The sequence below is a fragment of the Periplaneta americana genome, chromosome 1 (genome assembly GCF_040183065.1).
Source record: "Periplaneta americana isolate PAMFEO1 chromosome 1, P.americana_PAMFEO1_priV1, whole genome shotgun sequence".
NCBI classification, from domain to species: domain Eukaryota; kingdom Metazoa; phylum Arthropoda; class Insecta; order Blattodea; family Blattidae; genus Periplaneta; species Periplaneta americana.
This window is the reverse complement of record NC_091117.1, coordinates 112,314,849-112,332,376: the sequence shown is the minus strand read 5'-3', so window position 1 is coordinate 112,332,376 and position 17,528 is coordinate 112,314,849. Positions and strand designations below refer to the sequence as shown.

General features: G+C 35.7%; 2 protein-coding genes across 3 annotated transcripts; one reads left to right on the top strand and one right to left on the bottom strand.

Annotated features, from left to right (window-relative positions):
- Window positions 1-657: 657 nt before the first annotated feature.
- LOC138708040 (uncharacterized) lies at window positions 658-9,039 on the bottom strand. Its single transcript, XM_069838568.1, has 8 exons — window positions 8,876-9,039; window positions 7,944-8,272; window positions 7,709-7,864; window positions 7,503-7,580; window positions 6,540-6,608; window positions 6,096-6,351; window positions 5,708-5,996; window positions 658-714 (listed from the first exon to the last, which is right to left on the bottom strand). The coding sequence occupies exons 1-8, from the start codon at window positions 8,998-9,000 to the stop codon at window positions 658-660; spliced, it is 1,359 nt and encodes a 452-aa protein (XP_069694669.1). The 5' UTR covers window positions 9,001-9,039.
- A 6,198-nt stretch (window positions 9,040-15,237) lies between these two features.
- LOC138699763 (uncharacterized) lies at window positions 15,238-17,267 on the top strand. Of its 2 annotated transcripts, none has more exons than XM_069825893.1 (5): window positions 15,238-15,527; window positions 15,604-15,759; window positions 15,888-15,965; window positions 16,859-16,927; window positions 17,116-17,267. In XM_069825893.1, exons 2-5 carry the CDS (start codon window positions 15,663-15,665, stop codon window positions 17,244-17,246), a joined length of 375 nt encoding a protein of 124 aa, XP_069681994.1. In that variant the 5' UTR covers window positions 15,238-15,527; window positions 15,604-15,662; the 3' UTR covers window positions 17,247-17,267. The 2 variants fall into 2 exon arrangements, with proteins under 2 accessions (XP_069681994.1, XP_069681985.1); XM_069825884.1 differs by having other exon boundaries at window positions 15,239-15,524.
- The last annotated feature ends 261 nt before the right edge of the window (window positions 17,268-17,528 follow it).

The following is a 17,528-nucleotide window of genomic DNA, read 5'->3' as shown; positions in this document are numbered from 1 at the left end:
ATTGTTATTGGAGCCAATAGTTGGAAGAGACGGTCTATTTTACACTACCTTATAATGTAACTAATTAACATACAGCCAAACAGGGACAGAAAATAAAAGAAAACAAGGTTAGATAATTGGGATTTTAAACTTTAGGTAATAGTGCACTTTAAGTCTGCAAAAACTAGTTACATAATTGAAATTATTATATTACAGCATACTATTTTATAATACATTCAACAACACAATTTCGACAAGGTCCATCATATCACTGTTTAACATACACTACATGTGCACTAGGGTTACCAGATTGTAACAATTTAAAAGCAGGTCATTTTAAATGAAAAAGAATTTTCCATATAAAAGCAGGGCATAATAGACTAACTTGATACTTGACGTGACGTCTTTTTACATTCTGTTATATAATAAGGTAATTTGTTTGTCTTTGTACAATAAAACTGATACAAAACTGTTATCATGAATAGAATTGAAGTATACGGATTCTAAATTAGCTTTTACCTTATTTAATTTTCGGATTGTTAATACTTTTCTGGTGACTCGACTTGTTTGAGCAAGGATTTTACAAATATAATTCCTCTCATGGACCCCAACTCAATAGTTACTCCTTTTTGTCCATTGGGAATTGGCAAGAAAGAAAAGCAGGACAATTTCTGATTTTTACGAACCCTGGCAGGACGCAGGACATGTCAAGCGAAATCCAGAACTCTGGTAATCCTATACACACAGATACACTTACATATTTAGTGTGCAGTACATTGGTAAAGTTTATACAACAAATTGAATAATTGAAATTGTGGGGCCCAGTTGGATAAGAGAAAAAGCCACATCTATATACACTCAGGGACAAAAAAAACCGGACACTTCTATAGTTGCTTGTATTTTGTTGCCAATTATTTCAAAATGAAACAAAACCCATTTAAACAAAATAATGTTTCATTTTGCACCTTATACGACAACAGTTGAAAAAAAAAATTCTGATGAGAAAATTTACAAAAAATTACAAAGGGCGTATAACTATGGGATCGTTTGGTCTAACTGTTTTTTCATTTTATGGTGCCTTAAACATTAAAAACTCTTTTTAGTAACGGGTATTACCCCCTCTGGCTTGAATAACTGCATCCATACGTCTTGGCATGCTCTCAATTTGGTTAGCAATGTCTTCTTGAGGAATAAGTTCCCATTCTTCGCCAAGTGCTCGCCTCAACTCTTCTAACGATTCTGGTCTTGGTCGTCTATTCTTAACTCGCCGTACCAGCATGCCCCACACGTGTTCAATTGGGTTCATGTCTGGACTCCTTGCTGGCCATGGAAGAACATGGATTCCCACTTCTTGGAGATAATTTCCGACCACATGGGCAATATGCAGCCGTGCATTATCATGCATTAAAACAAATTTATCGCCTACAAATTGGCCAAATGGCACAACATGATCAGCCAAACATTCATTTATATACCTATCAGCTGTTAGTCTTCCATTTTCAGCAAAAACCAACTCTGTACGAGCATCCGTACACACTCCTGCCCAAACCATCACTCCACCACCTCCATACGGCACATTTTCGGAAATGCAACACTGTTAAAAATCGTTCTCCCCTCCTTCTCCAAACTCTTTCACGTCCATCAGGTGAGCACAGATTGAAACGGGACTCATCGGTGAACAGAACACAGCTCCACTGTCCATTTCTCCAATCCCTGTGATCATTTGCAAAACGCAGTCGTTCAACTCGATGCATCCTGAGAAGTCTGGAACCAGTTGCAGGTCTACTTGATATCAGTCCACTTGCTTCTAACTGTTTTGGCCGAAATTGGGCATCCATGCATGTTAACAAATTGCTGGGCTACACTAGTAGCTGGCAGGTTGCGCTCCCTAGGAACTCTCAACACCATATACCTGTCTTCATTTGGATTTGTAGCTCTTGGACGACCCGAACCTGGTCTTCTGGTATATTCTAGGGTCTCTCTATACCGTTTTATGGCATCATGGGTTGTGCTTCTAGCCATATTCATAACATTTGCAATGTAACGTACACTGCGTCCATCATCGTAAAGGGCTACAGCTCGAGCCACATCTTGAGGTCGCATCTTGTTTTAAGACAAATGTTACAACCCCACTTAAACTCAGAAAATGTAAAAATAAAGAAATAACGAATGATAACGATAATGAAGCACAAAATGGTTGAGACAAAATTGTTATAGCTGAGACTCCGAAAGCAAAATTGGAATATTTGGTTGTAATGGCTTGTTTATAAAACAAAAAACAATCAACAATGTATACACGTCTCCATAACAACAGATGGCTACCATAATATTGTATGAGAAGATAATTTTTTGCAAAATACCAGCAAATATTAATGTGTCCGTTTTTTTTGTCCCTGAGTGTATTTATATTTTGGAATGCTCTGCCATCTGTGCTCGTTTACAGATGTAAATGATACCATTTGAATAATGTGTTGTCATATGGTTTAGTCAGAACATATTTCTTCACATTCCAATGAGATATCCTACGTATCGAAATTTATGGTTTGTCCCCTCGTCTGCCTGGACCCATCAACTATTGTTTAGTCAACTGTCCAAAAACAGGTTTGGACCCTACAAGTAACACTCATGGGGTAATCAGAGCAGGAGGTAATGAGTAAGAGTGGCCAATTCCTTTCTCCCCTCCGTTGCATACATCGCTGACTAGATACATATTACATTAATCAGATTTCAGATACTACAAAAAAATGTTTGATAATTGAAACTGTCATATTACTATCTACTATTTTGCAACACATTTTAGAACACTTTTCTAGGATCACATCTAAGGTTCTTAGACATTGTTGTTTGGCATACACATAACGGTAACGTATACCAAAATGTTGTATGTACTGAGGGTCAGAGTGAAATACATGAGCTGCATCACTTACTTGCATTATGTTGGGCAAAAAAGTTTACTAGGTGAACTGAAGGTATGTTAACCCCCAACTTCCAAAGTCAAATATCTCTCTTACATACACACACATGTACCACATACTGTAACTTTGCTCCCTACAATTACACAGTATATTTAACATTTGCTAAAAACATTTTTTTCTGGGGCAAAAAAAAAAAAATAAAATAAATAAATAAAAATTAAAAAAAAAAAAATAATAAAAAAAGCTATGAACTTTCCACCAATATGATATTATACCTTTTTGTTACACACAATATGAGCTGTTTACACTACTTTAAAGACACTGCCGAGTTCACAGTATGCAGATGAGAGATGGGTGGGTCACTACTCTAGGTAGCTGCAATCCAAGAAGATAGATGCACAATGATGTACAGCAGTGGCAAAAAGAAAAAACGGACCGACCCTTGTAGCTGATTTCAGAGCCTTGTTCACTCCAGAACACAATAGACTGGTAACTAAGACTTTCGTGGTTCGAATCCTGCCTGGAAAGGAACCTTTCTTTTGTTCCTTATTCAAATTTATTCCCAGTACTTTCTGATTGCAGCTATATTATACTACTTAATTAACTTATTATTCCCAGAACATGAATTTTACCATCTTATTTTCTAATGGATTTCAAAATGGCCTACGTCAGCAGTCGAGACTACAACAATTTCAATAGATTACTCGCTATCTTGTGAATGCGGGTGTGGCATGTGCAATGGCTAATTTTGGGGACTTTGATTATTCTGTCGGTCCGGGTTTTCTTGCCACTACTGTACACTGACGTTCAAAATATCTGGCCCTACTAATCGATATTTTTTTTTGGCGTAAGTATGGCTTATTTAGTTATTACTTGTATGAATACATGGTGATGATAATAGTCAGTGTTGCCAATCATACATAAATATACCCGCATTATAGAATTCAAATTTTCATCCCACACTGCTGATTGTGAAGCAACACTGAATTTAGCGGGAAACCACTGATATTGTCAATTACGAGAATAATTTATGCTCAATCTACATAGTAATTTTTCCTTACACGTTTTTAACTGCTCAAATAATGGTACCACTTATTGAGAACTAGTGGAATTCTTCCAATTTTTGTCAATTTTTAATGTCTTTGGTTCTGACTTATTCCGTGATTGGAAAGTTTGCTTACATGGTCATATAATCATAGGCCGGATATCTTTGAACGCCAGTGTACATGTGATGCTATCAACACTGTACCTACTTTCTTCTCAGAAGAGACTCAACAATTATTTAATATCCTTAGTTTTCTCTTGAAGTCAGGACCAAAACAATGTGACTGGTTCAAAAACTGAGTCGACCAATTAATCCTAGATACTATATACATATTAAACAAATTATTGAATTGGTCCTGACTACAAAGAGAAAAATTACAATCATTCAACACATATTTTTTCATCACTGTCCTCAAATTTTTACAATGACAGTTTGCTTTGAAATGTCTGCAGAATGAATTCTCCCATTCTCGGAACTGAGTGAAAACTTCGTTTCTGGGCAATGAAAGACTTTCAAAATCGTCATCAAATGCCTTGAAGTTAGTAAATATTTGATGGCTTTCACTCAGTTCTCTCTGGCTTTCTCCCAGAGTGAGAGTATTTTTACAGTGACTGCATTTATGTTTTTTGAGGAACCTTGAGCAAATGAACCCTTCAATGTAGTACACAGCATTATCGTCCTCGATACTTCCAGTGTCACACTCCACAACCATTTCGACTATAGTATCAGGAGTACAATCACTGATACAGTTTACATCTGTAACAGATGACGACTCCTGAACAGCCTTGTCACTAACAGAAATACTATTCAATTTCGTCAACACATACTCAACATCTTTTTCGCAGTTACTTCTGTGTGACAACTTGAAAAGAAATGTAATGAGTATGTGTCGAAGACCACTTTCAAGTTGTTGGACAGATGGATTTACATTGCACCCGTGCTGTTGTCTTATGGTAGCAAATGTATTCTCCCATGCATCCTGACTCAGAAATAGTCCTTAATTTAGGAATGTTGTACTCAGAACTAAGCTCATCGAACAAATTCAGCAAGCTCTGAATACTAATTCTCCAACCTTCAAGACAAGCTGGCTGACGCTTGCAACCCACGAATTCCAAGGACTGAATGTCATTCAAAGTTTTTTTTTTTTCAAAAATTCTACGTGAACGGAGTCAGGAGTTATGGCAAATCTATATTTAAATTTATCTGTTTTCAGTTTCGTGCTGTTGAAAGTGTCAAACAGCTTGTCCATCATCTCAATGAAGTCGGCAGTATGCAGAGCACTGATAGGTAGCGTTCCCATTCCAACATATGCATGAATTGCAGTATGTACAGAATAGGAAAACACCTGTGTTGCCAGCTTAACCTTCATACGAGAAAACATTTTAGGGAAAACATGGTCCTTTGTCAGTTTAGAAACTAACTTAAGTTTTAACACATCATCATGCATATCATAGATAGTTCTAATATGTGACCAAGATACAGGTTTTTCCATGTAATGCAAATCATATCGCAATAAGTTGTTCCTAATGGACTTCAAAAGGTGTGGTGGATCATACATGAAATGAATTTTATTCCCATTGACTTCAAAATACGGTCTTGTTGCTGAAACCCCCAATTTAGATGCCACACTTTGATTATTTGTACCTTGATCACATATTAAAACCTTAATATGGAACGCGATTTTGTGAAGTTCACAAACACACAAATTGACAATGTTCAAGAGAGATGTAGCAGATATAGGACCATCAGATATCCAATAACCTATTACCTGTTTCCATCCCTTCTTAATCCCTTTAACCATTGCCATCAAACAATGGTTACCTATTTTCATGGGATATCTTGCTATTCCATCGTCAGCAAAACCCTTAATCATATCAGATTTAGAGTCATAATGCAACTGCTGACGTATGGCAATTTCATCAATGATTAGTGAACATACATTCTCTGATCTGTCAGACAGAGGCCCTGCAGCAAGTGACTTAAGAGTTGTCAAAACACGCTGCATCAGACCTGGCTCAATGTCTATTTTGTTCTGATAACTTTGAAGTGTCTTGATACTGGGCAATAGGAAAAGTTTTTTCATAAAATTATACCCTTTAGCACTGTGATAAAATAATGACAAAGAAAAATCTTTCATGACGTCACTCCATCTATACCCATGTTTATGAATTTTTCTCATCTGCACCTGTGCCTCGTATATCTTTTGAACAACTGTTGGCAGTTGAGATGATGTGGCCAGTGGCTCCCTTCTCCTTCCAACTTGATCCGAAATTCTGTCTTCTTCGACTTGTTGCAATTTTTTCTCCAGTCTCTTCACCTTTGCTTTCAGAGCTGCCATTTTTAGTTTGTTGCTCCTGGGTGAAGATGAGAAGTGAGGATTGGAGAAAAGTTTTCGTTTTGCAACACCAGGACCTAAAGATTACGAAATTAACTTCAGATTAATCTAATTGCTGGGAACTATTTTAAATAAAAAATGAAACGTGACAACACCTTTAGCCTTGTTAAGTTAATGTAGGCCTAACAAAAGGCATGCAAGCTATGGATAGGCTATATAACATACTACAAAATTGACAGTACATCAAAATGTGATCAGTATTTACCAAGTTTGGAAGGAGGTGTAGCTGAAGCTGAAGGAAACTGTTCCATCATGGATGTATTCATGTCAGTATCTAAGGAAATAAATGATAAATTAAATTGAAGCAAGAATTGAACAGACTTTGTGCTCAATTCATTTCAAACTGCTCTTAACTGTATAAATTATAACTCATATAAATGTTAAGTAATAGTAACAATCCAAAAGTTTAATGCTGCAACAAATTTGATTGTGTTAATCTGAATTGTTCGTTGTAATGTAATATAAAATATTTTTTTGCTAATAGGCTGGGCCATAGAGGACAACTGACACTAACAGAAAGGGATAATCAGCAGAGGTGTTGGAATATTAAAGAGAAGTCAGTAAGAGGGAATGATGGTGTACTTCGTGCCAGGGAGACTTGTCAGGATATCAGTTGCAATATCGATCGTCTGGTTCAAAAGTGCGACAACTGAAAAAAAAAACAAGTTTTGAGATATCTTCAGTTGAAAGTTTCAAATAAATCCCCTAAACAGGGACAGATTTGTGGTTCATAACCACGACAATTAGAAATGAGTCAGTATTCAGGACGAGTATATCACGATTTTCCAGTTCATTATTAATAGATTTCGAAATGTAGTAATAATGAATTAATAAAGTCCATAGTTCTAATTACTTCTAAAGCAGTTTATTTCGTTTTTATTCTTTTTGGTTGTAAATATGACCTATCTCAATATTGAATCGGAAAGAGCTCCGAAAGGGGCTTTCAGTAGTATAAATAACTAAAAAATGGCAATTTTTGAGTTGTCGCACTTTTGAACTGGACGATCGATATATAACAAGATAAACACCCTGCCCTGTAGTTAAGAGGATTTGTTATTATTCGCTACTGTAAAAGAATGAAGTATGAAAACTGCAGACATATGGCAGGGGGCAATTAACTTAAATGATTACTAGCATGTTACCAGGCTCACAAGACAGTATCGCTTACCTTCAGCTGTGGGAACCACATTGAATAGGAGCGATGGTTGCTGATAGCCCCTCAGCTGTTCACCAATCATACTGTTCCCTGTAATAATTACAAAAAAAAACGAAACATAATTAATTATGTATTTTGAAACATGTAATGTAAGAACAGCTGATGAGAAACTATGGCATTCCTTGAAATCCATAAACTTGACTAAGTGGAATAATTACCTTGTTGGCATGCATCTTTATTCATCCCGGCATATGCCGTCGAAGCAGTAATCTTTGAAGCTGGAGTACTCATAGGAGCAGGAATTGTTTGAGGCATAGCTGCCAAGCCTGCAGCCTGCTCAGTTGCAGCTTGTAAATCTATGAGACTACGCGTACCTGAAAATAAAGAAAAGAGTAACGAAATCGGAAATTTTAAACATGAATGACATAAAAACATTACTAGTGTACTAATTACCTTCAGCAGCTGCAGAATCAATCTTCGCCCTCCTACCATACGTCCGCAAAATCTTGTGATGCCTGAAAGTTGGGGTAGACCCCGGTGATAAGGTCGCTCGAGGCATAGCTGGGCTAGATGGTGGGCTCCGGATTTTAGGGTTTGATGGCACCACTAATCCATTAGCATGAACAGTGGGCACTGCAGTTTGCTTAAGTATCACTTTTTGTGAAGAGCTATAATAGTCAGACTCAATGAAGTGGTCCATGCAGATTCTCAACCTGTGTGTGGCATCTGCGGCAACTCGATACCGGTCCTCTAGCCCACAAAATCGGAGCCACTTCCAACACCTAAAGCAATGGATTACAATTACTAATGAGATAAAGTATAAGAAATATTGAATAGAAATCATGCAAAAATTGGGGAAAAAAATAATAAGTTATCTGCTGCATTTGTGTTATTTTAAGAGATGTCTAATGCGCATCACTAGGTGGTGAGTGACCATAGGAAAACTGGTAGCAGCAACAGATATTGGGTACAAACTAAATTAAATATTAGGCCTAAGCTTATTATTATTATTATTATTACACATGATTGAGAATTTCTCCAGAATGGCTAACTACATCAAAGAAGGCATAATTTTATTGTCCATAACTGTGAGATGTTTATACTAAAAACCACGTGGTTTTAGTTTGCAGCCATGTGGCCTAATGCTACAATTCAGGTTCACGAGGTTTCATTTTCAGCCTTCTTGCTCTTTTTCGTCAATATTTCACATTTCGTTACAGTTTGACTGAATTTCGGAACCATCTAAATTTATACTCCTACTATAATCCTAAATAAATTAGCAGAAAGCAATGCACAGCTCGTCTAACCTACTTCACCAAAAAGTACATTGTTTTCAAGTGTAAGGTTTAGGCTACACAGGACACAATAATAATACTAAAGCTTACCTCATAGGTTCCTGAGGAAAATAGAAAAAAATGCTTCCCTCCCACAGTATTAACAGTCTTGCATCCAGGCGCTGAGCATCTTCCTCGAATCTTTTGCATTTTTCTGGCATCCATCTTGCCTTCATAACGCTGTTGGCTGGTCATCGGCCAACGTTCTGACTACTTCGTATCCAAGAGGAGTAGAATAGAAGAGAGGGGCTCAAGAGGCGGATTAAGTGTAATCTGTCACGAAGCTTCTTTTTACCAGTAGTGGAGCGCCACATGCACAAAAATGGCGGTATTTTCAAACGACTTCCTGCACCGGAAATAGCGGGAATTTCAAAATACTTCTTTGCACATCCCCGTTGCATTCATATTAACGTGAATGTTTGAAATGTAACCATCCCTATTACAATTTTTTTTTGTTTTGTTGTTTTTTTTTTGTTTTAAGATCTTTAGCCAGAAACCTTTTTTGTAAATTACAATACCATAAGTGTTTTCAGAACGAGATATCTCATGAAGTAGAGTAGTAGAGGTAGGAAATGGACTGTGAAATTGGAAATGATTTAGACATGACCAAGCAAATCTGTTATGTTGGAATGTATGAGATTTATTTATTAACAATATTTCATTTTGTACATAAACACAAAGATCTTTATTGAAATTAACTGTTTGATGTTTTACTGTAATAGAGAAAAGATCGTGAGCTCACGATAGGTACTATATATATATATATATATATATATATATATATATATATATATATAATACATAAAATTAACAACATAGTAGTAAATGCTACACAAAGAAAAAATCATACCTAAACATTCTTAACACTCTACATTAATGAAGGAATCTCTGCTCTTTGAAGTCAGCTAACCGCTTAATTTTCTGATATTTTCAGATATACTACCATTAGTTATTATTGTGTTGTAAGGAAAATAATTTCAAATCACCTTTAGTAGAAATTGGAGTCTACAATGCTGTGTTCTTATTGTCTCCAAATAAGTAGCTATAATGTGTAAAGTCTTCTGGTTACATTGAAGGCAATCATGCACAAATATATTTTTTTAAGATTAACACTTAATGACATTATGCCAGTTTGTTCATGAACTTCTACATTACATTTTGGACTATATGTGGGGAATATTGGAAAATATTGTATTCACTAGTGTAACTTTGTGCTCAAATATTACGAACATTAGTGTTGTAGTTAGTTAATTTAAGTTCCATTTCTCTGAGAAACACAAATATAACAAACTGAAGAAATAAAATCATACACAGTACATGATAAACATAAAATTAAAACAATAAAAATTAATATTTAATGACATTATGCCAGTTTGTCTGTAAACTTCAACATGAAATTTTAAGCTGCCTGTGGGGAATATTAGAGAGTAGAGTAAGAGAGTTAATGGGTTTATTGCCAAAAACTCAGCATTTGTTGATTTCAGTTAAGTTGTACAGATTTAAGAATTCCAACGTATATGTAGCACCTACTACTGTATTTATTTCCTCAATGGCATAATTTGTCATTTAATATGAAAATATTCTAAATGCTAGTGCAGAATACAATAACTTTATGTTCCAACATTGCGATTATGGTAAATAGAGTCTACAGTACATTTCACAGGCTTTGTTGAAATATGCCAACAACATCGGTCCTGTGTTTGATATTATGATGTCATTTCAAGAAAAAAAAATTATTATTGCCTTGAGTTACTTCGTATTGTAGTTAATTTAGGTTCCTTTTGTTTGAGAAAAATACCAAATCATAACAAGAAACATAATGTAACAAAAATACAAGAACAATACAAAATAGCAATAAATAGCAACTAAAATTAAACATGCAAAATCTTAAATAAAAAATACACAAAGAAAACATACTCATTTGGCCACAATACCACAGTATCAGTAAATGTGCACATCACTTTTCTGCATCCAGTTTCACAAGCACATTAGGTGCAAAACTTCTCACATCTGCACTTCTCGTTGACATGAAGAAGAGGAGTGCCAGCGAAGATAAAGTTGTATTTGAAAAGTAATGTTAATATTATTTTACATATACAATCCTGCAAACAATCCTCTGGTTCATGATTTGTACAGGAATGTCCCTGGTTAACAGAATTCAAATGTAAAGCCCTTAATATCTACTTACACAGTACAAGTGAAACAGAATTGTTAGAAAATTATTGAGTATTCCTTGTAAAGCCACTCTTCTACGAAAGTTTGCCTTATATACAAATGATGTTGGGTTTTTGAGCTAAAATATGCTTGTGACAAAATGAGTGACATAGATGAGCTGTGCTGTCTCATATGCGATGAAATACCACTAAAATCAGCTTGACTTATAACAATAATGATGATTTTGTTGATGGGTTTCAAAGATTTGAAAAACACTTGTCAGGTAAACCTGGAAATCAGACGCTTGTGTCTATGGTGAGTGGTCTATGTCTTTATTACATGCAGATAATGAATTACTTCTTAGCAAATTCTGCTACTCCTGGTATATGTTCAATAGTGCAACACGGATATTAAGCCATTTAGTTGCTTGTCAACACTGCTTTTAAAGATATTTCATCCCACATAAGGCAACCTACTTTGTCAGTATGAGTCATCTTACTACAGGCATTCCTTAGTATGTCGAATAATTTGTCACTAAAACCAACATCAGTGGTATACTTTCGCAAAACTCTAAGCAATGTAGCCTTAGAAGAGAAATTGAATAACTTCCTAATCATTCTATAGGCACTTGGGCTCTGTAAATAAATATTAAGAGCCTTTGCTTTCAATTCCGGGGACCACCGAACTCTCTGTACATACCTTGCATTTGAGGAGACACAATTTTTTACCAATTCATATAATGGCCCGGGAACCTTCTTCCTTAAAGTTGCAAGGGCAATGTCAATCTTCAGATCTCTCTGTGTGGTCTTGAGGACTCTTCCTCTCAGATGATGCAGTTGTACTCGAAGACTGCAAATTTTCCTCCTCTTCAGTGTTACTATCGGTGTGGCCGTGGTTTGCATTCTTGGGGGCTCCCCAGCCTCTTCTCACTGCCTCTCCTCTCTTGGGGGGTCACCAGCCTCTCTGGCAGGGGTCCTCTGTTTCTTCCCGTACAAAATAAAACAACCAAAAGGTTACAATTATGAACTGACAGCAAGAGTAAGTAGTCCTGTACCACCAAGGATAGAGGTTACAATTGAAGCGTTGGGCCGAATAATGGTTTATGTTACAATTTTTGCCATTATACTTTATCTTAGAACGTTATCAAGTTATTTCGTTTCAGGAACAGATTTGCGGAAATTCTTTCAAGATGTGCTCACAGCTTGCTCTTGATGTCAGAAAGGAACTGTTTAAAATGTGTTACTCTCTTATAGTCAACATTTAAAAACTGTGTTTGTCATTGTCTTCATTATTATTCTGTTCATAATGTTACAAACTTCTCCGATGTGTAATATGACTTTCAGTAACATACAATCTATACTTTGCTTAGTGTACAAAACATATTGATGGAATAACGGTGTATGTTGCCCGTCCAATAGTAAATTATTTATGAGTGGAATGACGATGTAACATTTTCGTTCCTCCTGCCTAGTTAGCAGATTGCAATACAGACCATTATTCGCCCCAACGCTTTAATTATGGGATCTACTTAGCCTGATACTTCACTATTTGTGTGAATAGCTTTTTCTTTATGTATCTATTCACAATTTGCAATTACGACAGAATTTATAGGTATAGATATGAAGCACTGAAATTGCATAATATAAAAGGCTTACAGTTACTTAAGTAAGTTACCTTGACCATTGGAGATAGCTTCAACTTTGCAAGGTATGGCTCCCGAAAGCTGTTGTGCAGTTTGTTGGGCTCTTTAACCATCAGATCTTATATGCCCAATGCTTCTAGGCATGCCTTGCATCTGAAAAAATTGAAATAAAGTGTAAAATAAATATAAATTATGAGCACAGGAAAACCATTTCATGGCACTTAATAAAATCACTTTGAGAACCTAGAAAAATTAAAATAAACTCCTCCAGTCAGCTACGTTAAAATACTAATTATCTCATCATTTCTATTGTAGGCCTAATTTTGGTCCAGGAAAAAATTCGTATTTAAATACAACATTTGTAAAAATACAATGTAGGCGAAACAAAAAATTAAATAAAATGTAGGTTGATAAAATATGTCATAACATGGTTTAAGTACAAGCTACATCATCATAGCTCACTGCACCTGTTCCCTTTCACTTTATAGGCTATTAGAGTGATTTTATAAAGTGCCACGAAGTCACGTTCCTGTGCTTACGGTAATTTCACACACATATACAGTATAGCCTATATAACATTTAATTATATCATAAATAGACTTGTATTATTATTATTATTATTATTATTATTATTATTATTATTATTATTGCAATTTATTATTATAATATTACTATTATTTTTATAATAAATGTTATAAATATGTAAAGGTCTCAAGTAATAATACCACGCGGGGAATATTCAAGGAAAGGGTCTATTACTCTATTTTTTTCTATTGGAATATTGAAACTCCGGTACCAAGCTGCACACGACACGACGTGGTTTGCTGCAATTTTATTGGTTATATTCAGTGTTTGAAATAACTTTTTTTCTCCCGTGTGTGGTGCGCAAAACAGCAAAGTTTCTCCTGCACTGTATAAAAAGCTTCGAAAATAAAAACAAAAAATGCATCTTCTACATATTCTATCAATAGAAATAATAATAAAAGTCTGTTAATATGTAACTAGATGTTACAAATTCTGTATATGTGTGTATGAATTAATATCTGATAACCTAACCTATATAATTTAAAATGATGCACGTGGTTAGCAAAATTTACAAGTATATCAAATTAGTTATAAGTGATAACATTGCTATATATTGTAAATGAAAACTCACCTCTCACTATCCCAGGTATTTTGAAGAAACATTTCGAGTGGTGACTACTCTTCTTACTTCCGCAGTACGGATATTCGCATTTAATTCGTCCGGCCATCCTTCCCTCGCCTAGGCAAGAAAATTCATTATGTCTTCAGTTCTTGAAATACGGCAAGAAATTGTTCCAGGACTAACAACTTAAACCAAGAGCACGCAAGTTCATTCTCCATTTCCAGGAGTCTAAAATCAGTGACGGAATGTTGGTAAGAGGCGATGTTAGCGCTCATCGTGGCAGTGCCATAGAATTAACAGCGATTAACAGGGAATAGATACGATTGACCCCCTCTCTTCTATTTCTACTCCTCTTGTTCGTATCGGAAAGTGGAGAACGCTGGTTCTCACGTAGTTCTATGATTTACCACCTACGACGTCGGGCGCTGATCACCTTATTTCAGAATACCGCATCTAGATCGTGCTGACCGCAGTTTCGCATCCTATTATATATTTATCCATGACAGCACGATCTAGAAGCGGTATTCTGAAATAAGGTGATCAGCGCCCGACGTCGTAGGTGGTAAATCATAGAACTACGTGAGGACAAGCGTTCTCCACTCTCCGATACGAAGTAGTCAAAACGTTGGCCGATGACCAACCAACAGCGTTATGAAGGCAAGATGGATTCCAGAAAAATGCAAAAGATTCGAGGAAGATGCTCAGCGCCTGGATGCAAGACTGTTAATATTGTGGGAGGGAAGCATTTTTTCAATTTTCCTCAGGAACCTATGAGGTAAGCTTTAGTATTATTATTGTGTCCTGTGTAGCCTAAACCTTACACTTGAAAACAATGTACTTTTTGGTGAAGTAGGTTAGACGAGCTGTGCATTGCTTTCTGCTAGTTTATTTAGGATTATAGTAGGAGTATAAATTTAGATGGTTCCGAAATTCAGTCAAACTGTAACGAAATGTGAAATATTGACGAAAAAGAGCAAGAAGGCTGAAAATGAAACCTCGTAAACCTGAATTGTAGCATTAGGCCACATGGCTGCAAACTAAAACCACGAGGTTTTTAGTATAAACATCTCACAGTTATGGAAAATAAAATTATGCCTTCTTTGATGTAGTTAGCCATTCTGGAGAAATTCTCAAACATGTGTAGTAATAATAATAATAATAATAATAATAATAATAATAATAATAATAATAATAATAATAATAATAATAATAAGCTTAGGCCTAATATTTAATTTAGTTTTACCCAATATCTGTTGCTGCTACCAGTTTTCCTATGGTCACTCACCACCTAGTGATGCGCATTAGACATCTCTTAAAATAACACAAATGCAGCAGATAACTTATTATTTTTTTCCCCAATTTTTGCATGATTTCTATTCAATATTTCTTATACTTTATCTCATTAGTAATTGTAATCCATTGCTTTAGGTGTTGGAAGTGGCTCCGATTTTGTGGGCTAGAGGACCGGTATCGAGTTGCCGCACATGCCACACACAGGTTGAGAATCTGCATGGACCACTTCATTGAGTCTGACTATTATAGCTCTTCACAAAAAGTGATACTTAAGCAAACTGCAGTGCCCACTGTTCATGCTAATGGATTAGTGGTGCCATCAAACCCTAAAATCCGGAGCCCACCATCTAGCCCAGTTATGCCTCGAGCGTCCTTATCACCGGGGTCTACCCCAACTTTCAGGCATCACAAGACTTTGCGGACGTATGGTAGGAGGGCGAAGATTGATTCTGCAGCTGCTGAAGGTAGTTAGTACACTAGCAATGTTTTTATGTCATTCATGTTTAAAATTTCCGATTTCATTACTCTTTTCTTTATTTTCAGGTACGCGTAGTCTCATAGGTTTACAAGCTGCAACTGAGTAGGCTGCAGGCTTGGCAGCTATGCCTCAAACAATTCCTGCTCCTATGAGTACTCCAGCTTCAAAGATTACTGCTTCGACGGCATATGCCGGGATGAATAAAGATGCATGCCAACAAGGTAATTATTCCACTTAGTCAAGTTTATGGATTTCAAGGAATGCCATAGTTTCTCATCAGCTGTTCTTACATTACATGTTTCAAAATACATAATTAATTATGTTTCGTTTTTTTTTGTGATTATTACAGGGAACAGTATGATTGGTGAACAGCTGAGGGGCTATCAGCAACCATCGCTCCTATTCAATGTGGTTCCCACAGCTGAAGGTAAGCGATACTGTCTTGTGAGCCTGGTAACATGCTAGTAATCATTTAAGTTAATTGCCCCCTGCCATATGTCTGCAGTTTTCATACTTCATTCTTTTACAGTAGCGAATAATAACAAATCCTCTTAACTACAGGGCAGGGTGTTTATCTTGTTATATATCGATCGTCCAGTTCAAAAGTGCGACAACTCAAAAATTGCCATTTTTTAGTTATTTATACTACTGAAAGCCCCTTTCGGAGCTCTTTCCGATTCAATATTGAGATAAGTCATATTTACAACCAAAAAGAATAAAAACGAAATAAACTGCTTTAGAAGTAATTAGAACTATGGACTTTATTAATTCATTATTACTACATTTCGAAATCTATTAATAATGAACTGGAAGATCGTGATATACTCGTCCTGAATACTGACTCAGTTCTAATTGTCGTGGTTATGAACCACAAATCTGTCCCTGTTTAGGGGATTTATTTGAAACTTTCAACTGAAGATATCTCAAAACTTGTTTTTTTGAGTTGTCGCACTTTTGAACCAGACGATCGATATTGCAACTGATATCCTGACAAGTCGCCCTGGCACACGAAGTACACTATCATTCCCTCTTACTGACTTCTCTTTAATATCCCAACACCTGTGCTGATTATCCCTTTCTGTTAGTGTCAGTTGTCCTCTATGGCCCAGCCTATTAAAAAAAAAATATTTTATATTACATTACAACGAACAATTCAGATTAACACAATCAAATTTGTTGCAGCATTAAACTTTTGGATTGTTACTATTACTTAACATTTATATGAGTTATAATTTATACAGTTAAGAGCAGTTTGAAATGAATGGAGCACAAAGTCTGTTCAATTCTTGCTTCAGTTTAATTTATCATTTATTTCCTTAGATACTGACATGAATACATCCAAGATGGAACAGTTTCCTTCAGCTTCAGCTACACCTCCTTCCAAACTTGGTAAATATTGATCACATTTTGATGTATTGTCAATTTTGTAGTATGTTATATAGCCTATCCATAGCCTGCATGCCTTTTGTTAGGCCTACATTAACTTAACAAGGTTAAAGGTGTTGTCAAGTTTCATTTTTTATTTAAAATAGTTCCCAGCAATTAGATTAATCTGAAGTTAATTTCGTAATCTTTAGGTCCTGGTGTTGCAAAACGAAAACTTTTCTCGAGTCCTCACTTCTCATCTTCACCCAGGAGCAACAAACTAAAAATGGCAGCTCTGAAAGCAAAGGTGAAGAGACTGCAGAAAAAATTGCAGTGTCTTTAAAGTAGTGTAAATAGCTCATATTGTGTGTAACAAAAAGGTATAATATCATATTGGTGGAAATTTCATAGTTTTTTTTATTATTTTTTTTATTTTTATTTATTTGTTTTTTTTTTTTGCCCCAGAAAAAAATGTTTTTAGCAAATGTTAAATATATTGTGTAATTGTAGGGAGCAAAGTTACAGTATGTGGTACATGTGTGTGTATGTAAGAGAGATATTTGACTTTGGAAGTTGGGGGTTAACATACCTTCAGTTCACCTAGTAAACTTTTTGCCCAACATAA

Coding starts and splice junctions, on each gene's coding strand:
- LOC138708040 (XM_069838568.1), bottom strand. CDS start 9,000: ATGAAGGCAAGATGGATGCCAGAAAAATGCAAAAGATTCGAGGAAGAT. Junction 8,273..8,875: donor TTTCCTCAGGAACCTATGAG/GTAAGCTTTAGT, acceptor CCATTGCTTTAG/GTGTTGGAAGTGGCTCCGAT. Junction 6,609..7,502: donor TGTGGTTCCCACAGCTGAAG/GTAAGCGATACT, acceptor TTATTTCCTTAG/ATACTGACATGAATACATCC.
- LOC138699763 (XM_069825893.1), top strand. CDS start 15,663: ATGCCTCAAACAATTCCTGCTCCTATGAGTACTCCAGCTTCAAAGATT. Junction 15,760..15,887: donor TAAAGATGCATGCCAACAAG/GTAATTATTCCA, acceptor TGATTATTACAG/GGAACAGTATGATTGGTGAA. Junction 15,966..16,858: donor TGTGGTTCCCACAGCTGAAG/GTAAGCGATACT, acceptor TTATTTCCTTAG/ATACTGACATGAATACATCC.